The sequence below is a fragment of the Neopsephotus bourkii genome, unplaced genomic scaffold (assembly GCF_033783945.1).
Source record: "Neopsephotus bourkii isolate Nb327-2 ecotype Australia unplaced genomic scaffold, CSIRO-AGI_Nbou_v1 NB_257, whole genome shotgun sequence".
Taxonomy (NCBI): Eukaryota; Metazoa; Chordata; class Aves; order Psittaciformes; family Psittacidae; genus Neopsephotus; species Neopsephotus bourkii.
This window is the reverse complement of record NW_026900766.1, coordinates 1,060,263-1,082,882: the sequence shown is the minus strand read 5'-3', so window position 1 is coordinate 1,082,882 and position 22,620 is coordinate 1,060,263. Positions and strand designations below refer to the sequence as shown.

Genomic DNA, 22,620 nt, shown 5'->3' with positions numbered 1-22,620 from the left:
TAGCAGCAGACCAGTAGAAAGTGAAGTTGGGAACAACAAAGGGAAAGAAGAAAGCTGCTCTACCCACATGGACTCTGTGTGCTTTAGACCTGACCTTTTGTTTCTTGACTTTCAGTCCCCAAGTGGTTCCACATAGGAATCGGGAGCATAGGCTTTCTTTTCTGGGAGGCCATACACTGGAAACAACATGCGAGGCATCTGCCATGACTGATTGAAATTGCTCACTTGATTCTTACAGGGTAACCTTTTTTCGAAGGCATCAATCAGTTCTACATACCTTAAATCTTTTTTCCAGTCCGCGTGGTAAGCATGGTGAAGTGTGAATATCTAACATGCAAAATGTGCTTCTGACTTTAAATTTAAGATAGGAAGAAGGAAGTAAAAAAAAGCAACAATAAATCCACAGAAGTATTTGCATAAGATGCTTTTTGTATCTTCCCAAAATATTTCTGGCCAATCATATTTTGCCTAGTAGCACTGTTATTTTCCTAGTCTGTGGAAATAAGGTGTACATACTTGCCCTCTCTGTCTAGAAATTCTAAAAGCCAGTTTCAGCCAAGCTTGACATAGGTTTTTGGTGACAGTGTGGAGTGATGGCAATTAATAGTCTGTGGGGTGCATGGTGGCAGTAATATGAGCACTTAGAAAGACCATAATGATGCCTTGGATGACATCGTTTAGTATGAGGTGTCCCTGCCTATGGCAGGGGGGTTGGAATTAGATGATCTTGAGGTCCTTTCTAACTGTTTCTAACTATTCTATGAGCTGTTAGACTATCTTTTCTAATCAGACCCGAGCTATTTAAAAATTGTTGTATCCTTAAAACTAGATATACTTGTTCATTTGAATTTTGGGATGCTTTAAAATAAATAAAAAATTGCTTATCTTGATTTTTAGAAGTGTATCGGTGAGTTGCTCTTAAGTGTTTTTTCTTTAATATATCTCCATATATGTGAATATATATCCCATACAATATTAATTGGTGAACTTTTAAGTAGGACACTGAATAGAGTTCATAGGCATAGCTACATATTATGCAGTACTTTGTTTTGCAGTTTATGGGTGATAGTGTCATGATCATGTCTCTAATTTTAACATTATGTTATTATATATAGTCCAGTACATTATACTGCTAACTCACCTCTCTCTTGTGTAGGTATCTGTGAATGAGTGGTATGCTGTACCTTCTCTTTTACAGACCAGCACAGAGTGGGAGAAGACTTCTTGCCCCAGTTAATACTTAGTCATGGCATTACTATATTCATTTATTTTTTAAAATTGAAATAATAAATAATTTCACAGCTCTGGTATAGCTTTGAAGAAAAAAGCATTACTGCCATTAGGATAGTCAGTAGCAATGATGCTGACTAGGTAGAAATTTACTGGTGGGCATCCATGTCTCTCACTCAAAATTGCTTAAAAACGTGGAGGAGTTAAAAACTGAGTCATGACTTGGCACTGCAGAAGAAGCTTCCTCCCCCACCCTTCTCACTCCTGATTCCTGTCCTGCCAAAACCAGTATAACAATAGAAGCCTGCAGGGAAGGTAGGATGGGAAGTCTTTATTCAGAAGTTTACTTAGTATGACATAATTGAGTTGAAACTCTTGAAATATATGTCAATTCAATTTGAGCATAATTTCATTTAGTAAATGAGCATCAGGAGGCTGTGCTGACTCCACTCAGGATGCAGTGCAGTTACTTTTATAGTACAGAGTGTTTGAAAATAGTATTGCTGGTTAAGGAGTCTTATTCCTGCCCTTGCCTATATAGTATGCTGCTTCTGCAGATGTGCTGTAGAACTGCGTTGAGATGCTGTGAAGCATTATTATTATGAATGTTTCCATGTTTAAGTCATTTTATCCCTCCTTTGAAATACTGGAAATCTAGATCAGTTCATATTGGGCCCCATAAAAAGTAGAACTGGCACCACTGAGGGAGCAGTGTGCTCGGATATGAGATCTGAGAGGCTGAGTGGGAACTTCCTAAGCTGCTACTGTTGAAGTTTGGGTGTTGTGAAAACTACCACCTCAGGCTCTAGTGTGGCTCCGTTAATACATACAGGGATTGTAGCAGAAAACTGCAATAAACGCCTCAAAGTAAGTGTTACTTTCAAAGTTGAAGACATGCGAAAGATGCCTTGAACCTAAAAACTGAAGAACAAGGAACTGAGGAAAGGAAAAATGGATTATGATTAAAATGGCAAAGGCAAGAGAAAAATGGATTTTTGTCTTATTTCTTGAAGTTTAAACTAGCTGCTCCTGAATAAAAATGAACTCGTGTAAGTGCAGGTGTAACTAAACACAACTAGCTGGCTAGTTGAATAGTTACACCTTGCCTGATTTTTACTGTGGCTTGATTCAGCCTTTCCAATTTGAAATGTTAGATCATTTAAGTTGATAACTTTTCTGGCATAATAATGAAGTAATATGGTGCTGAATGGGGATTACCCCCATTCACAGGGAAATCAGCCTGAGTTAATGCACAGAGTTAACAGTGCATAACATTTAATTGGTTTATAATATGTTTGGATTATTCTTGCTACGCTGTGTTCTCATAATAAGATGAAGTTTATACTTCTGATTCCTGGACATGGAATTTGGGAATAAAAGGAGTGTTGACAAAATATCGAGCAAAAATCATGATGGTTTGGGATTATAATGAGAAATTGATGTTCGGTACTTTTTGAGTACTGGTTTTCTACAGCTTTGTTACACTAGTTCAGAGAAGAGGAAAATAATTAGCCAATTTCTATGTAGGAAGTGTGGTGATTTTTGTTTTATTTTTAAGGCTTCATGCTTAAGACCAACAATGATTATTCTATTTCCAGGCAATTTCTCAATGTGGTATGTATTTACATTGCTCTGACTGAACTTGAAATCATCAAGGTAGTTTTCTGGTTCTTTGATCATTTGGTTTATACAAACTACTGTTCTGCTTTGGAGGCCCAATAGCTATCCATATAATTTATGATTGTCCTGTACGTTTCCTCTAGGTTTTCAGTCAAGACTCTGATTGACCGTTCCTGTTTTGAGACTATCGATGATACTTCCCCTGAATTTAATAATTTTGCAGCCATTCTGGAACAGATTCTAAGTCATCGACTGAAAGGTATGTTAATTAACTTCCATATTGGTGATACAAGAATTTGTTGATACGAAACCACTGCACATCTGTAGAAACTCCTTGATGCTAAATGAAAATGTTTCTTTTCTTTTTCCATTTTTCTGTCCCTTTGTTGTTTTGGGGGGTTTGGGTTTGTTGGGTTTTTGGTTGCTTGTTTGGTTGGTTTTTGCTGGTTTTCTGTTCCTTTGCTGTTGCCTTCCTGATCGTTTGCATTACTATGGAAAAGTAAAGGAGACAGGTTTTGTGAAACATGTTTCCAGTGTTCTTTTTGGAAGCCTTCTCAGCTGGTAATTAAGTAAGTGAATGTTGCCATGGTGCTGAGTGCTGTCTGCTTTTTTGCTTTATGATAAGGCTGTGTCCTAGGAGTCTGAGTCTGAAAGACAACTGTAGTGTATTCTGCTTTAACAGAAGCCATAGGGAGTGTATCTGTGATGATGCGCCTTTTTCATTCTACCATTCCTGCTTTTGTTGCCTTCTTTTCCAGATACTGTGTTTAAGTCCTTTAATTTCTGTCCCTCATCCCCCTAGTGAAACTGGTTTTTTGCTACTGGAGTGTAATGGATCTGGATTAAATTGCTTTTGAGAAAGGTCAGTTGTTGATTTTCCTCTTGGAGTCAGATGTTGTTCTAATTCAAGAATATGTCTGTTTACGTTTTCTGATTGTTCTAGAGGAAGCTGCTTTGCTAAAAGAACAGAACGTGCCTTAACAGTAAGTCGTTAGAAAAGGACTTGGGAAGCTTCTCCTCATTCTCAGTTCTGTGCACAGTTTCTGAAATTATTTAAGGATTATGAAGGACATCATAATCATCTAAATATAGATGTGTAATATGACAATCCACGTCTTTTCATTCTTTTTAATATTCACAACTAAGCTTTGCGAACAATATTGTGTGTAGGCTGACATGAGTAGCACAATTACTACCTGCTGTCATTCTGTCAGAGAAGGAAAAAAAATCACACTGTGGGGTAGAAACATAGTGTTTGTCACATTGTGACAAAGATTATTGAAGTAATTATGGGTACTTAGCAACTTGACACTGCATGGAAATTACTCTGTTTTCTACTTCTCCCCCAGCTTCTCTGATGTTTGAGCAAAAATCATGAATTCTCCCCTCCTCGCCCCCCAACATTCTCTTGCCTCGCAGCCTATTATTCGGGACAGGCAGTACAGAGAAGAAGCCTTGACAAGTTGGCAAATGGGTTACAAGCAAATGGAATTTACAAGTTAAAAATTACTGCAAGTAAGAAACAGAGAAAATAAAAAAGCTGAATTCTTGTTTCAGTCTTCCCCTTGTAATTACTGGTATGAATTTCTAAGTTTGCAGAGTTAAATAAAAATAGGGAGAAAGGCAGCAACTTGTGCGTTGGATTTTTGAACAGGGACTATTTTGGTAATAAACTAGATATTGTGAGTAATTGTTTTACTCTTTTAAAAGTTGAAAGGGAAATCGAGAAAAAAAAAATGTACCATGGCAACTCAAATTTTAAGAGGGTATATATTATACAAAACCGGGCTTGAAAGAAATTGTGGTTTACTGGTGGAAATTACTAATATATCCTGAGTGCATACTTTATGTCAGTAGGAACACACTAAAAGCAGACTGGTGAGGGTGGCAGGTTGTATAAAATATAAAGTAGGCAGAGCATACATGATCTACTTTTCTGTAGTAAGATAAATGGTTTCATTGTATCAAAGTTGTCAGTGTAGATAAACAGATGATCCAGATTTGAGAGTCTGAGTATATAGACCTTTACTTTCTTAAGGCCAAGGCAAATAATAATAATTCTTAATCTTTAATTTCCTTTGGAAGTATTGAATGAGGAAGGAAAAATAAAATAAAGAAGTGTTTAATTTGCATTGTAAAGGACTAAGTTTACTTTTATTAGAAAACTTTTACTGGCATCTCTTTCCTGACATTAAATATAAAATGTTTGTAAGGAGCATAGCATAGTCTTGATGGAGTATAGTGATTGTTGCTGCTTATTGGTTTCATGTTCAGATAGGATTCCGACAAACGAAATGGAAGGAAGAAGGTTAGCCATTTTAAGGGGAAAAGTGTTCAACTACAGGGATTAAGATTTTTTGCTTCTCCTGAAGCTATTGTGATTAGAATTCTGAAATAGTAGTTTTTCAAACCTCATCCTCATGGCTATACTGCTAAAAATGCCAGTTGAGCAATATGAACACCATTTTTAGGTGGAGTTTTGATAGGTAACTGATCTGATATTGACAATTCAAAATAGCAAAAGGGTCAGGAACAACATTCATGGTGGTTTGGGTGGTTTTGTTGGCTTGTTTTTTCTTTCAAGAATAACTGAAGTACTGGAAAGTACCTTAGAAAGTCATCCAGTTCTACTTCTTGCTTAAAGTAGGGCTGTCTCGGATTGCTCACAGCATCTTCCAGTTGTGTTGAAAATCTCCATGACATTTCTTAAACTCAGTGCACTTTGCTACAGAACTGTATTCCTCTTTCCCCTCCCACTGTGGTTATGTTTTCCTAATGCTGGCTATGGTCTTCACCAAATCCTGTGATGAGCCAGACCAGGAAGTCTGACAGCTTCCAGAGTGGGCTCGCAGTGTACCTATAGAATCCCTTCTTGTTGTCTTCCACATCCCTAGCCAAGTTTAATTAGATTTCCTGACCTGGTCACTAGCTTCCCGGACAACATCCCTGTATTCTTCTCAGGTTTCTTCTTTGCTTTCACCTTTTATAAGCCTCTTTTTTTTGTCTGCTGAGTTTCCTCAGCAGCTCCCTATCTGTCCAAGGAGGTCTTCTGGCCCTCCTGCCGCAATTACTTCTAGTTGGGATGCAACACTCCTGTGCTTGTAGCAGGTGATCCTTGAATATCAGCCAAGAGTCTTGCCCCCCCTCCCCCGCCCTCTAGGGCTATATCGCATGGAACCTTACTAAGCAGGTTCCTGAAGAGGCCAAATATTATATGATCATACTGGACAGGACAATCAAAGATCTTGAAAATATAGGAGAGAAGGAGTAACAGAAAAAAGATGAGTGACTAATTACTTTTTTATGCCTTTTGAGGAGTAATAATTTGCATGGGTTTATAGTGCAGCAGAGAGTGAGTGGTATGCTGAGTGAATACAAAGTATTTGAAGTTCTCTGGACCAAATAAGACCTATAATCCTGAAAGGGATTTTGCAAATTTCTATATAAATACATGTGAGTTCGATAGTGTCTAAAGCAAGCTGGGTGATTTCAGGAGCCGTGTTTTTCCCCAGATAGTTTTTTGGAATTTGTTCCTTTCTTAACTGTTCTGTACTGTGGAGATGAAGCTGTATCTTGTAGTTGTCTTCATGTTCTTTTGTTTTCACTGCTGGCCACAGATGTTTCAGATAAACTTCCTGTAAATGGCCTTTTTATCAGATCACCTATATAATTAGTGCAGAAATGGTAGGGACATCAGTAGGGGCGCTCAGCAACAGTACTCAGGATTTGATCACAGGTATATATATCCTAGCTAATATAAACCTGACATCATTTCAAAGTGATGTATTTATTGTCTTTACTGTATCACAATTTTTTCATGACTTTCAGCCTTTTTCTATCACTTTAAGTTAGTATTGAAGAACATTAACTATTGTAAATATTTATGGGCATCACCTATAACATTTCTGAAAACTGTTGTCATGCATTTGTTGCCTTACTATGTTTTCACTGTAATATCCCTTACAACATAATGTGTTCATATCTAAACTGCTAGCCAGTATGCATGATTAGAAATAGTTTTGGTGTATAAATGAAATTCTGCCACTGACAATGTATATAGCTCATCTTGCTTGTGACTTCTGTAATTTTTGCAGGTTATGGTTTCCTTGAATGTACTTGCCAACTATACATGTTTGGATTTATGACCATAATGACACAAACAAGTATGCTGTGCTGTGTATTTTAACACTCACAAATTTCTGTGCCTGTTTTCCTGAACATATTTTTAAGAGGTATTATGAATACCTCAAAAACTTCTGCTAGGATAGCCCATAAAAGCTGCTTGTCTCTATCTGATCTATGTTATTCTTAATTTTTAGTAACTGTGGAATTTGTTTGCTTGTTTTTCCTTTTAGAAAAATTACTATAGATAGTAAGCTTCTACAGTGGTAGTGATGCTTAAATAGAAAGATAAATTATTGTCCTTTCTGCATTCTATACAATGTTCTCGTTTCATGCATCATCAGGAGTCTGCTGGTAGTAACAGTAAATGGCTGTATTAGTGATGTCATTGGTAAATGTCTAGTTTTTGCACTTCATAGTAAGCTGAATTATTAAATAATTCATTTCTCAAGCAGAGAAAGACTTTTCTTGTATCTGCAGTGCACTATTTATCCCTTCCCATATGGTTTTTAGTTTATTTATTTTCAGGAGGGATGGGGGGGGGAAAAGGCAGTTACTACTGCCTACTATTTCATGGAGTCTTTTTAAGCAATTTTAATAATTCAGGTGTAAACAGTGCCTGAAGGGAAGTGCCAAAGGGAAAGGGTATGAATTATGTCTGCTTGTAGATTTAGGCCACAGGTGAAGAAGCAAGTTCTTTGTGTAAGGTGCAGCTTGTAATGCTGCTCATCCTGAGAGAAACAAATCTGTTGGATAAAATAGCTAAGGTAATGGTGATACAACGGGGGTAAAAAAGGTAAGGCTAAGGGTATAAGAGCTGAAGGCGCTATGGTCATGAAAAAGACAAAGTCTAAGCATATAGCTGTGATGGCACTTTATTTGGTTCTATCAGTAGAATAGCTTTTGTTACCAGATTTAATAATTATATACATGTATTACTCGGTTTTGGCTAAAAAGAAATAGTAGGGCTCTTACATAATTTGTGGTTTAGCTCATTCTCTTCTGTATGGAGAAGAATCTTAAATGCATTTATAATGGTCTTGGAGGACTGGGTTTATGAACTACTGTAAATTTTTAATGACCCACTCTGTAAAAGAAAATAATAGGTATCACAGAAATTCCTCAAAGGAGTAGCAGGCCAGTTTATTACCATCGAGTTGTATTGAAACTTTTTTTTTTTTTTTTGTGGAATAGAAGAATTTTCTGTGAACTAAATAATACAGGGAAGCCTGGAGAAAACCTGTGTCTACCTTATAGCATCCTACTCATTACTACTTTGCAACTGTAGAACTTTGTAGGTGTGAAATTGGACTGTGAGTAGGAATCAAACTGTTCAATGTCATATATGTAAAGAGCTTCTTCGGTGTGAGAAAGGTCCACAACAACTGGCATTGTGGATGTTTGGTAGTCAGACTGGAGCAGAAATGACCTGATACAAGTAGGTATGTAGCAGTATTCAAAAATGTGGTGAAAGAAAGAATTTTCACAATATTGTTTCTATTTGCTTTGCAGTTCTGCAAACAAGAATTGAATTAATTTGAACAATGTTTAATATTAGACATGCAGCTTCCATGTTTACGTGGCAATTTTGTTTGGCTGATAAAACCAGTAACATCTTTACTGTTAGAATAGCTGTCAGCTTGTGTGTCTTTTGATGACATATAAACTTCATGGTAAAGACCACATACTCTGTTCTTTGGGCCTCTCAGGAAACTTATTCCCGTTAAAATTTATATATGAATTTGGAATCACAGAACAGCCCAGGTTGTAAGTCATGTCAAGAGATCATCTGGTTTAACCATTTGTGGGGAAAGGAGCCTGAGATGATCTGGCACCCTGTCCAGTTGCATCTTGAAAATCTCCAGTGATGGTGACTACTACATTCCTGGGAAGATTGTTCCAGGGAAAAATTGTTCGTACTGTAAAAAATTTTCTTATGTTGAGCTGAAACCTCTCCCGGTGCAAATTCTACCTACCCATCACCCTTTGTTTTCTCCATGTGGCTCCTTGTAAAGAAACAGCCTTCATCCTCTTTGTAGCAGCCCTTCAAGTACTGGAATACTGTGTTGAGTTCCCCTCTAAGCCTTCTGTTCCCTAGGGAGAAAAGACCTAGCACCTTCAGTCTTTCCTCTTGGGGCAGGTTCTCCAGCCCTTTGAACATCTTTGTGCTCCTCCTTTGGAACCTCTTCAGTATGTCCATGTCCTTGAATTGCGGGGACCAGAACTGGACCCAGCACTCCTGCTGCAGCCTGACAAACCCTGAGTAGTGGGGGCTGTTTCATTCCTCATTCTTGAGAGTTCTCATGGCTGCGTGCATTGAGGGCCAAGTAGAATTTCATATGTTGAAAGCTTTTAAAATTGTAGGGAATCTACCTGTTATAATATATAATATACCTATTGTAATACCTTATATAATATGAGATATATAATTATATATACCTTATATGTAATATAAGCTGTCTTATGTAGTAGCTCTTAAAATATATTCACACTATTCTTAGTCTTTTCCAACATCTTTCTGTGTATGGAACGATTAAGGAAGGTTTTCGTCAAATGGCATTAATTACCATAGTGTGGGCAAGGTTTAAAGTTGTAGGGAGAAAATAGTGACATCTTGAAGTTCTTGGTTCACAAAAGGTCCTGAGCTGACTTGAGTTTCAGGTGAAGACAATTCCTACTGAAGTCTGAAACCCATCATACCCTCTCACAGAGCTGTTATATTATTATGTTGCGATTATGGCCAGCTTACTACTTTGATCAGTGTAGGGAAATAATCCTGTGTATGCTGGTACGTATTTCTGTTATAAAGGTATTTTTTGTTTATAAATGTTGTGTTTTTCAGGTGTTTATTTGTAAAAGTAATTGCTTTGAATTAGTGACTTTAGAAAACTATAGAGTGAAACTGTCCTTTTCGTACATGTACTCTGTCCTTAAATAGTTAGAAAAAAACACAGAAGTTATTATATGGTATGCTTGCATTTATTTGCCTTTATATGCTTGCACTGGAATTGGTGACACCAAGTCATCTTCACACTTAAATTGCATTTAATTTTGCAGGTATAATCCCTAGGGTAGAAATGTTTCTAATACGGCAAAGAATATGAAAAAATCTGTAACATTTAGTGTTGTTAAAATGCCACTGAATTTTTGTTGTTTGCTGTGCTTGGCATTACAACAAAAGTAGTTTGTTATACTGCTTACCTTATAGAAATTCTTTCATTTTAGTCCTTAGAATTGAGAAGATCTGAATCTACTGTAATTGAAGCATGCTGGGATTTTGTTTTACATTTGGTATATTGAGTAGTATATATTAATTATTCCTGATATTTGTTTACAAGTCTTTTATAAAACTTTGAATGTAGTAAATAAATCCATGTGGCAAAGTTAGTAGATGGACCACAAAGTCAAGTTACTTGGCACCCTCTAGGGGAAGAAAACCCCACCACTTGAATTTCTTTAGATCATATGGGACAGATCTTTGACACTACTCTAATTATGTTTGAAACTAAGATAAGTTGTGCTGGATAAAAATATTCTTGTCATCATGTGTTGGCATTTTATTTTTAGTGTGCATAATTTGCAGTATGAATCTAATATATTTTTTATTGAAATCTGAGCTTTCTAACAGCAAAACAATTAGAAGTCTTTCTGACAAACTAGTAAAACTTCCAAGTACAACTCAAGATTTAAAATAAAATAAAATTAACTTAAAAATTAGATTTCACTTTATATAGAGAAAAGGGTTTGCACATACATAATAATGGGAGTCACCAGAGGGCAATGTTCATCTTAATCTTTACATACCTGTTCAAAGTTACATACTGTTGAGTCTGAAAAATGGGGCTGAACTGTTAGGTCTGTGATTAAATTCCTTTTGTATGTGGAGGTTGCAAGTAGTATGTAACTTTCCCTTTCATTTGTTAGCTGCAATACATTGCAAACTCGAAGGGAAAAAAAAAAAAAAAAGGGTTTTGGTTAAAGCTGCAGAAGATCCATTGATTTGCTCAGTTTATTTTGGTCAGTTTCCCAAGGAATGTTCTGTGTGTATTCCAAATAAATTGTAACTGCGAAACATTTTTGATCATGCATCAACTTCCCTTTCAATTAAAGCACATTCTGAAAAATTCCAGTCCCTTTCTAAAAGAAGATAGCAGTATCACAGCAAACAGTGGTGTAGATCTATATAAAATACATTTTTTTAAAGAACAAAACTCTCTTTACTTGATTGTATTAATGAAACACATGCTTCTACCTAAAACAAATAACAAATACTTATTTTATCACATTTTTAAGTTGCAAGACAGTGTACTCTGTTGTGATGTAAGAGTCCATGAAGGACTCTTGAGTATTATTATAGCATACTAACAAGGAAGAAAACAACAAAATACACATATGTACACAAAAGCTCCAACCTTCTTTATCTGCATTGGTCTGAAACCAGGGTGAGCTGCATAATGCAAGCATATTTGTACACCTGCAAGCCAATTTTCAGGAGGAATTTATGGACTTGGTAGCACAAAATCCTGTTGGTGCAGGCAACCGATAGGGAAGTATTTGAATTATTTTTATCTCCAGTAAGCAGAGAGGGAAGTTCATCAGTCTTTACATATCTTGTATTTTGATTTAAGGTCAGATCACCTGGTTCGGCTATGAAAGTCCTCGTAGTTTCTGGGACTACATTCGAGTAGCTTGTCGAAAAGTCTCTCACAATTGCATCTGCAGTATTGAGAACATGGAGAATGTCGGTTCTTCTAGAGCTAAGGTAGGGAAGAGAAAGGTCAAATTGACTTTTTTTTTATTACATTGTTCTATGTAAAGTATAGCTGACATTTCTATACCCAGAAGAAAAACATATTACTAACCTTGCCCCACAACATTTTTCATTGTTTGAAATAATTATTTTTTTATATGTACCTAGTAAATATTTACTTTAAAAAAAAAAACCACAACCATTTAAATCTGAATGTGTTCCTTCTAAATTTGTTATTCAGTAGAATAAATTTTGAATTCTCTATTCAATGACCATGTTGTATTATAAAATGATTGCCTTCACATTTTTGAGCTTACATAGTTTTTTTCAAATGCAGTATGTTGAGGGAAATTATATACATGTGGAAATGCCTTACAAATACTATTTTAAAATTGTAGAAATGTGATTTCCCCTCCTCCCCCCAACCTAAGTGTAATTTTATTTTTTATATAATTTATGCATTAATAAAAAAGGTTTTATCAACTCTTGAGTTTGCTGGTGTCATTGTGCAGGAAGCCTTTCATAGGTTTATTTGCTAATAAAGATTTTAAAGGATGTATATAGAAATGAAATATAGAAATGAAATCATAATTTCTGATTGTCAGTATGATGGAAACATTAATGAAGTAACAATTTAATGTATTTATATGCATATGAACTGAATAGGAATGAGCTTTAAATTGATATATAATTAAATCTTAATGGTGTGAGACAGCATACACAAACATCTAAAAAGAATAAGTAAAAAAAAAAAAAGTACTATTCGACAGAGATTACAAGTTCTTTTTGCTAGATTGGAATACTTTTCAGTAGCTTGTATTTCTGTGTGAAAAAGCCTTGACTGATAACTGAGAACCTTCAGACTTGAAAGCATAAGTAACATAAAAGGATGCATAAATTAGTGTTCTTAATTCTTGTTACTCCTAAATGAACTGGAATCAGTTGTTTGAAGAAGTATGCAAACTGTGCTCTATGGCTGTTTTAAAAATCTTCCTGATTTATTATACTCTGGATTATTCAGAGTTGGTGTCATTGGTGAGGTGGAAATATTTAACTTGTTATAAAGAAATATTTTGTAGGTTGTTGGGTTTTTCTTTCAGGGACATGACTGTACAATTTAAATTACAGGTATTTACGCAACCACAATTTTCTTCATTAAAAGATGATGCTTAGGTCAAGCAGCACCATGAATCTAGTAAATCTTTGAACAGCCGTTCTAATGACCCATAGTATTGCCGAACAGCCTGTTTGCAATGTCTGCTATTGCTCCTTTTTTCTTTTGCGTAGACTCTGTTTTACATTTCATGTAGTAAATGCATATGTAAGCTGCATGAAAGCTTTCAAACACTTTAGATTCTATGGCAAAAAAAAAGCTGGTTTTCCTATTGACTGGTTATTATTATATTTTATTGACTGGTTTTCCTATCCAGAATGTTACATGCTTTTCCTAGCATGCAATGTACTGGAGTATTAGACTGATAATTTAAGTCATGCAACCTTTCTTGCTTATGTTGAGATCTGAAAATTCAGATAATTTGGAGAATTTATTTTCAAATACTTTCTGGAGAGACTTATGTTCTAGCATGTGATGATTGTGTTGATTATATTCAAGATTTATTTTAATGATATTTCTGAATTCCAAGATTTTAATAGAGATGAGTACTTAAATTTGGCAGATAATAAAATGTAAAGCTATTTTCTAAAATACTCCTAAAAATAAATGGAGATTTTTCTTCTACTTTGTGGATAAGTTCATGCCAAATAGTAAACAAAGAAGCTAATTCATGCAGTGAGTGTGGAGAACAGTGTTGAATTTTTGGAGGTGTGTGCAGAAGTATTTTGGTTGTCTGTATCTGAAAAGGTTGGAGACATGTCAACACAAATACCAATGGTCTGCATCAGTTTTACTTGTGGTCCAAATAGGAGCTGTTAGTAAGGCTTTACTAGTGCTACCTAGCCTTGCTTTCACTAGAACTACATAGGCTTTAGTCATTAGCAAAACAGAATCATCAGGGTTTGACCATTTTACTTGTGTTCATGCAACATGAGTTCGTGCAAACCTCATGAGGTTCAACAGAGGTTGAATGAACTTGTGTTCATGCAACATGAGGTTCGTGAAACCTCAGAGGTTGAATGAACTTGTGTTCATGCAACATGAGGTCGAATGAACTTGTGTTCATGCAACATGAGGTTCGTGCAAACCTCATGAGGTCCTGCCTCTGGGTGGAAGTAATCCCAAGCACAAATAGAGGCTGGATGGAGAACAGACTGAGTGCATCCATGAGAAGGACTTAGGGGTGCTGGTTGAGAAGCTCAGCATAACCTGGCAGTGTGCATTTGCAGCCCAGATAGCCAACCGTGTCCTGAGCTGCATCAGAAGAATCATGTCAAATGCCAAGGGAGGTGATTCTCTCTCTCTGCTCTGCTCTCGTGAGACCCCACTGGCAGTACTGTGTTCAGCTCTGGGGCCTCCAACACAAGAGGGACATGAACCTGCTTGAGCAAGTCAAGAGAAGGGCCGTGAATATGATCAGAGGGCTGGAGCACCTGTTTTATTAAAACAGGCTTGAGATTGTTGGGGTTGTTCATCATGGAAAAGAAAAGGCTCAGGGGGAACTTACAGCAGCTTCCCGCTACCTAAAAAGGCCTGCTAGAAATCTGGAGATGGACTTCTCACAAGGGCACATATTGATAGGACAAGGGGGAATGGCTTTAAACTGACAGAAGGTAGATTTAGGTTGGGTATTAGGAAGGAATTCTTTACTGTGAGGATGGTGAGGCACTGGCATAGGTTGTCCAGGGACATTGTGGCTGTTCCATCCCTGGCAGTGTTCAAGGCCAGGTTGGATGGGGCTTTGAGCAGCCTGGTCTAGTGGAAGGTGTCCCTACTCATGGCAGCAGGGTTGGAACTAGATGATCTCTAAGGTCCCTTCCAGCCCAAGTCATTCTATGATTCTATGTTCTAAATAACTTCAATGTAAAGGCAGCTGTCCAGATAAACATCCTTTAAATTTTAATGTACTCTATGTTAAAGTTTTTGCTGTGTTGTGGGTATTTAAGAAGGTGATTTTTGGTTTTGTTATTTACTTCTATCTTAAGTGTAGTTTGATTTAGGTCTATATAAATTTAATGTAGGATTATAATCTACAGTGGCTCTGGTACAATGTCTGTAGTGATACTCAGCTAGATGTCAGTAAGGGTCAAATGTATTAAGCACAAAGACATCTTATTACTCAACTATTTTTAAGTTTACGTGAGTTGCAAGAAATGTTCCTGGTGTTCTTAAAGGGACAATCATAATTATGGCAGCCACTTGAAGTGTCTTTTTCCTGTAAACTGCAATCCTGTGCACTAGACGTGTAAATACAGCGCAACACACATTCCTAAAGGTTATCTTTGAAGCTATTGCAGTTGTTCACAGAACTGTTGGAATGAAGTTTTGCTTTTGGACTGCAAGGTTTTGGCCTCTTAGATTCCTGTATATCATGTGCAGCTTCTGTAATGATGCCCTTACTGAGGGGAGAAAAAGTAATTTATTTTTTTATTGATCCCACAAATAGTTGAATGAACAGAGAGAATTATTTTTTTCTTAAAACACCTTGAGGGTAAGTTACTGATGCTTTACATTGGAAACAATTTGGTACTTCCAATAACATTGTCTTTAAAATTGAAAGCTTTTTGCCATGATGTGTTACCATTCCTACCAGTTATGCACATGAGACTTTAGAAAGGCTGGATTATATAATAAAAGCACTATCCTTCCCCCACCTTTAAATTGTTGATAACTTTATTTTGTAATGAAGTTGGTTTGTAAGAATGCTTTTTCTCTTTTCATTATCACTGTAATGAATTAGATCTTAGCAACTATTTCTGTTTAGGGGTGATTTTGTTAACAAGTTCATTTCACCCAGATAAATCAACTGTATTCATTTTCACATGGAAAATCGTTTCATTCTGTAATATTTGATGTCTGTTTCTTCTTGCAGGGTCGAGCCTGGATCAGAGTAGCACTTATGGAAAAGCATTTGTCTGAATACATTTCCACAGCTCTGAGAGACTTCAAAACAACCAGGTCTCTAAGGCTTCTATTTTTGCAATATTTTAGCAAATGTTTCGTAAGTCGTATTGGGTTTAGAAGTGCATGTTCCACTTGATTTGTATAGGAAAAGATGTCACTAGTAAAAGAGCTGTAATGTTGTAAAAGATATCTAGAGTTGATGTGAACTGACTGGATGTTAGCATGGGTAAAACTGCAAAATTAAAATTCTTTGTGATTTTAAAAATGTGGAAATAAGTCTGGAATTCTTGAAAGGCCAAAAGAGAAGGAAATGGCTTTAGAGAAGGAACTAATTCTGAAATTGTAGTGTGATAAAGATAGGAAAATGTAATGTTCTTTCAAAATTAGGTATGGTTGACAGAAAGTCCTAGAGACTCAGTAAAAAATAATTTTTATAGGAACATTTCTTGAAGAAGAAAGGAAAATAATTCTATGAACCCATTGAGAGACATAAAACAGAATTAGTGATCAGGCATAGCATGGGGATACTTATTGTAATATGAAATTTCTGTAACATTTTATTTATTTATTTTTACCTTGTAATGGTAAAATCTGTTATGTACAAGAATATGTGTTATGATGGAAAATAGTCTGCCAGTTTTGGACTGGTTCTAAATAATGCGATTGTTATAGGATGCTGTATCCTGCAACAACTGTATCTTGTAGATTTATGATGAAGTCATCTAAATATGAGTGAGTTTGTAACGTGGTACCTGATGTTGACCTCTTAAAAGTTTTAGATTTACTGAATGGGCTTTTTGAACAGTAAGATTTTTCTCTGCAAGGACTTCAGTTCATTTAGAATATTGTTTCTAAGACTGTTTGTCCACAGATCTCCATATATTTTGCCAATATTAAGGTGACTTTGAAGCACAACTAGGGAAATATCACATTTTATTGAAGTTTCCAGACCTATAATCTTTATTTTACCCAGATTTGTTTGCATTTACAGTAGACAAGAAGCTCATAAACCAAAGATTTCTGGAAAAGATTTACTCATGTTGCCTCAAACTGAGAAGTCACTTGGGTTTTTGAGGGGGAGATGAGGAGGAAGAGGAGGGTCACAAACTTGTGTAGTTAAGTAGTACATTCTTTGTCCATGTTTGGTAGTGTGGTTTGCTAGTGGGTAACAGTGGTATTATTTTATTATCAGTTTCAAGTTAATTTATTTGAACATGTTGATGTTTAATATATTTGAATGTTCTTTCAGTGGTATAGTTTTTGGAAACAACACCTCTTGCATTGCAAACATAGTAAGTGCAAAGTTTGTTTTGAAGTAATATTTTAAATACATCTAATGAAAATAGAAGCTCCAGTTTAAGATCTTGGTATGGTGGATTTCAAATCTACTACCAATAATGGACATATTATCTTTTCTTGTGTGGGATTTTGGATGCCTAATAAGTGGCTGGATTCTTTTAGTGATGCTTTGCACCATTTATTCAGAATTTTAAATTACGTATTTTGATATATGCCTGTTCAATAATTATTTATATAAACTTTAAATATGATGTTATACATGTGTATATGTAGACTATGAGATTGATCTATCATACTGCTAGCCCTTTTTAAACCTCACTGTTGTGTTTAGATACCTGATCTTAGTAAAGCAGCACGTTATTAGTGCTGGATCTGCATATTACACTGAGAAGGGAGTTGGGTTACGCATGGGCACACAATTATTTTTCTAAAGAATTGCTCAGAGCAGACTCTTAACTCAAAGTAGGCTGTTGTGAGATGTCAGCTGCATAGCCCTGAGAGAAAAGTTGTGAGTTTTCCAAGGGGACTGTTGTTTTGGCTAGATTACTGAAGCTGGTTTAAGAAACATTACCATTGTCAGGCTAACACATCTGCATCTCACTGTTACAAATAATGTCCTGTCTTTTTGTGTGATTACTTCCTTGGCATCATTTTACAAGATAAACTGAACACTGTATAGATTGGTACTAGCAGTAATTTAACAAATGCCAGTGAAATAGGTGTCAATCAGCTTGTGCTGGGAGCATTGCTCTTAGTTCACAAATAAGAGTAGCTATACTGAATCAGACGGTAAAGTCCATCTAGCTCAGTATTCTGTCTTAGCCAGTTTAACCTTCTAGTGCCATTCTTGAACTTCAGGAGTAGAGAGTTGAGTCTGTACATCATAGTCTCCATGTCAAGACTATAATCTCTGTCTTCCCAGAGGAAGTAATCCAGATTTCTTGCTTCTACTGAGAACATCCAGGGTCTTGGACAACTCACTTCCTTATAGCAAATGGATGTCTGTTAAGAAACTGCAAAAGTGGGACTTCTGATAATGTGCATTATAACACATTTCAGTCTTTGGAACTGTGCCCCAAAATGTGTCTTCTCTGGATGTTTGCCATGCAGGCAACTCAGGCTCTTACTGAGACATCCCAGTGCTTACATGCAGTTCTTAAAGCAGATGGAGCTTTTGGTAGGGCATTGCTGCTGGTATTTGAAAGACGGATTGCCTTCAATAATCTGACACCTTCTTGCAATCATACATGGCTAGAATATATAGGTGGAATATGGATCTTGGTTTCCGGTAAGTGACCTTTCAACCTTGCAGCTGGTACTGAACAGCTCTTCGTTTCCCTCTTTCCACATGTGATGCTCAGGTGACCTTTCTGCCTCTGCTACTGCCAGGACTCCTTTAACACAGAAATTACAGTTGTGTGCTACTTTGCTAAACAGACCAAATGCCTTTTTACAAGTCCGTGCATGGCAATGGTGTGTCCTATTCCCATATATTCTGTGCATGGAACAGTTCTGTCTTGAAGTAGCTTCTGTGGTAGCTAGAAGGAGAAAATGAGAATTAATGGGAAAGAATGAGGAGGTAGTGAGGGGATACAGATTTAAAAACGGTTTCTTTATTGGTCACTGTTCTCAACCAGCCTTCAGAAGTCTGCCTGTACCAGGGTATGTGAAATGTATTTTGAGATCAAGGCATGGAGTTCTAAAACTTTGGCCAGTAGGTGTTTTGCAATAAAAAATGGTGCTAAGAAACGCTCCTCCTTCAAATAATGAAAATTTCAAATCTCAGAATAACTGGATGCAGCATGAATAACCTGAGCATGCAGTAGAACAAGCATGCTACCTGGAAAATAACTGATTTTTGAAAATATTTTCTGAGAACGAAGAATAATTTTTGAACATTTAAAGAGTCTGCAAGTACAATTGTGAGAATTTTATTTTTTTTTATGATGGAATATTTTTTTATAGAGATGACACACATTCTGCCTTTCAGGTTTAAAGTGTATCTTCATCCCTTCCTTTGCGTTTCATCCATTTCTTAGGGCTAATATTGTGAATTGGTTTTGCTTCTATCTAAATTTTTATGTGCTCTAAGATTGTGGTGCTTTGTGCTGTGTGATCTATTGTTTTGCCTTATTTGAAATGAAATATCAGGCCCCCGGGGGTTCACATGAGGTTTTTTTATTTAAACTGTATTTCTTCATTTTTCTGTTAACTATGAAAAATAGTATTATTTGAGAGAAAATGATATTAACTGAACTAGTTTCTTTTTTTCTTGAAGGAGATTTTATGAGGATGGAGCAATTGTTCTTGGTGAAGAAGCAAATATGCTTGCTGGTATGCTGTTGGGACTCAATGCAATTGATTTTAGGTATTATATTTGCATGCTTCATAATACAATGCTCAGGGAAAGTACTTTTTCTTTTTTGAAATAAAATGGATGAATTATGAAAAACAGTGTTAGAGTTCCTTGATAGTTTGAGGGCCAAAAATTAGGTGGGGGAGAAGAGGGAGGGATAGATAAAAGAATCTTGAATGGCTCTTCTAGATAAGAACAAAACCATACCATAGTTTATATAGCTGCATGATTACACTGTCTTTCAGGTATCAAAATTCTAAAAGCAATCTGAAGAGTAATTACAGAAGATATGTTAAACCTATTAAGTGAAGTTTACAGACAATTGAAACTTTTAAAGGATTAAGTACACAGTTATGCCCTGGTACTCAATGACAGCATTGTAACTGAGTATGTAGAAGGTATAGGTAACTTTGACTTTAGTACTTCTACATTTTAAAAACGTAACCCACAAATGACCATTCAATATTAAAATGTGTTATAATTAACTGCAAAATATTGTAAGATTACATGAATTTACCTGTGCTATCTTTAGCTGGACTTCTGTGTGCTTTGTGATACAATTAATTCTATGTTTTGGGCTAATGAAGATACACCCCCTAGATAATTAAAACAACAACAAGTTTTTGGGGTGTGTGTATTATATATATATGTATATACACACATATAGTATATATAGCAAAAACATCAGCAAGGTATAAAGTCTACAATGCCTATGATAAAATGGTGCCAGGCCCTGTTAATATGCCTGAGTCAAGTTAACCTCATGAAAAGGGGAAGGGTTTTGTAATACAGCATAGGAAAAAGGAGAATGATAATGCTTTCCTCCAGTGTCCTGACAATATGCTGTTAAAATTTACACTGCAGCAGCATTAATGCTTGTCACAAACCAGTTTAGGAGAAAAACTGGCAGAAAACAGCACAGTCTCACTGGATGCACTGAGTGTTGACAAAAGACCTTTAAAGATTTACTCTTGCTTATGTGCCCTTATACCAGTTTTGAGGCTTGTTGGGCCCTTCTGTGAGTCAATTTAACTCATTAAAGAGTAAAAAAACCCATACTCAATAAGAAGACAGGATAGTTCTTTTGCTATTAGCTAGTTTGGCTCATGGAAACATCCTATAAGTGGCAGATATGATACGATCATAAGGATTAGAGAAGAAAAAGAATAAAAGGGATTAAGTAATGTCTTACCTTTCCAGTGGCAGTGAGCATTGATTTTAGTTGCCTGTGGAACTGCAACTGGATGCTAACGGGGAATAAAAATCCTAAAAATTCAGGTCATGATAGCTGAGCTAGCTCATCATGGAGTCAGATAAGTGCCAATACCACTGTAAGGAGGGAAAGGGAATGTCTGGTTGGGATTTAATTAAGAAAAATTAAAATTACCACCCCCCTCCCCGAAAAAAAAGTAAAAGGAAAAATGTGGAGGGAGAGGTTGAAAGCAAAGGATAACTTCTTTTGCCAGCATTTAGTCACTAGATTGGCTTAATAACATCATCAGCTATGTTCTGAGGGAACTGATTGATGTTGCTGGATGATAAGTGAGTTAGCCTTGTGTACAGCAAATTCAACTCTTACCAGATTTTTTATTAGTTTAAACTTTACACTATGTGAAATTAAACTACTTCTCTGTTAGTACTATACTTGGAAGAACTGTGGCTACACATAAGTAAGAAGAATAGCAGGAATAAGTCTGCAGTATGTAAGTCCTTCCATAAATAAGCATCAGTTGATAGTGTTTGTCTCCCATAAGCCTCAGTGATACATACTACCAGTATGAGAGCTTAGTTGTATGAGTGTGCTTATTCTTCCTTTGTTCTCTGATTTCTAATACAAGCATATTTATACATTCTTCTGGAGACATTGAAGTTTTTGTCAATGTCACATTTAAGAGTCTAGAAAATTTCTGGGCAAAATAGGGACATAATTCTACAGAAGCATTTTTATTGTTTATCTGCTTAAACTAATTCTTGTTTTGCAGGGGTGTTTTTTCTTGTTTTCTTTGCTTTTCTATTCTTAAGGGGGGAAAAAAAAGCAACGACAACAAAACCCAACCCTGCATATGTGCTTTCCAAATACTACTTAAGTGACTGCATTGCAAAAAATGGCACTTTGCAATTAAGTTAGGAAAAGTAACAAAAGCCATGTCTTACTAGAATTGGGTTTTCAACGACATATGGAAAGAGTGAGGAATATGAGCCTTATGGAAGCATGATTGATTTTGCCACTTCTGTGATAATTAAACATGGTTCCCATACAATCTTTTATATCAAGTAGAAAAAGAATACAGGGTAGATGAGAGCTTTGTAAAGCTACAGCCATTTCAGAACATTTTCTGAAAGTAAGATTGATCAATGTCCCTCATCTTCCTGCAGCTCCACACCAGAAAGTATCTGAAAGGAGAAAAACTGTTAAGTATTTTTGAGAACTGATTTTTGACTTAAAGTTAGTAGGATGCTTATGTACGGACTCTGCAAACTCTTTAAATGAGCTTAAATGCTGAAGATTCCATTCTCATCCATAGCTCTTCTCTTTCTCTTGCTCCAGCTAACTTTCTTTTTATTGTTATTCCCTGCAATCCATCTATAGTTTCAGAATAGAAGTGAATAATTAAATATCAGGGTTTATACCACTTGCCCTGATCTGTTCCCTGATCATGTGGAATTACTGTTTGTTGGGGGTTTCATTATGCTATAATATGCTCAGTGACTCTCATTAAATATTAAATAGTCTAGCTTGGCTGAGTAGGATTTCAGTATCAAATGCTCTAGGCCTTTCTTATTACCAAAACATTAAGAAAAATTTCACATTGATAAGATTCAACTGTCACTGTTATAATTTTCTTGCTATAATCTTACTGTTGTTTCTCTGTTTCGCCAGTTTTTGCCTGAAGGGTGAGGGACTGGATGGCAGCTTTCCAGCTGTCATAGATTATACACCATATTTGAAGTTCACCCAAAGGTACTTTTCATCTCTGCACTTTTTAATTTTATTTCATTAGCAATTTATCCCTCATACTGGGCCCCATACTTTTCATTTCACATTCAAAATAATATCTGTCTCTAAATACAAACCTGCGCGCTCAGCTGCCTTACTCTTTCAGACTGGTAGAATTATTACATGACTCATCACAGTGAGTCATGCTAACTTTGTTTACTTGGATTATGATCAAAATTTCCTTTGCAGATCTCCAGACCAAGTTGGCCTTTCTCTTGGTCCTTTTC

The 22,620-nt window shown here is 36.1% G+C and overlaps 1 protein-coding gene across 1 annotated transcript in view; it reads left to right on the top strand.

Moving 5' to 3' along the window:
- The window catches only part of RUNDC3B (RUN domain containing 3B), a 52,316-nt gene that overhangs the window by 4,217 nt on the left and 25,479 nt on the right, over positions 1-22,620 (top strand). The window contains exons 2-6 of the mRNA XM_061346094.1: positions 2,994-3,109; positions 11,601-11,734; positions 15,709-15,794; positions 19,318-19,407; positions 22,277-22,357. Of these exons, the coding sequence (XP_061202078.1) occupies positions 2,994-3,109; positions 11,601-11,734; positions 15,709-15,794; positions 19,318-19,407; positions 22,277-22,357 (507 nt within the window). The remainder of the gene's footprint in view (positions 1-2,993; positions 3,110-11,600; positions 11,735-15,708; positions 15,795-19,317; positions 19,408-22,276; positions 22,358-22,620) is intronic.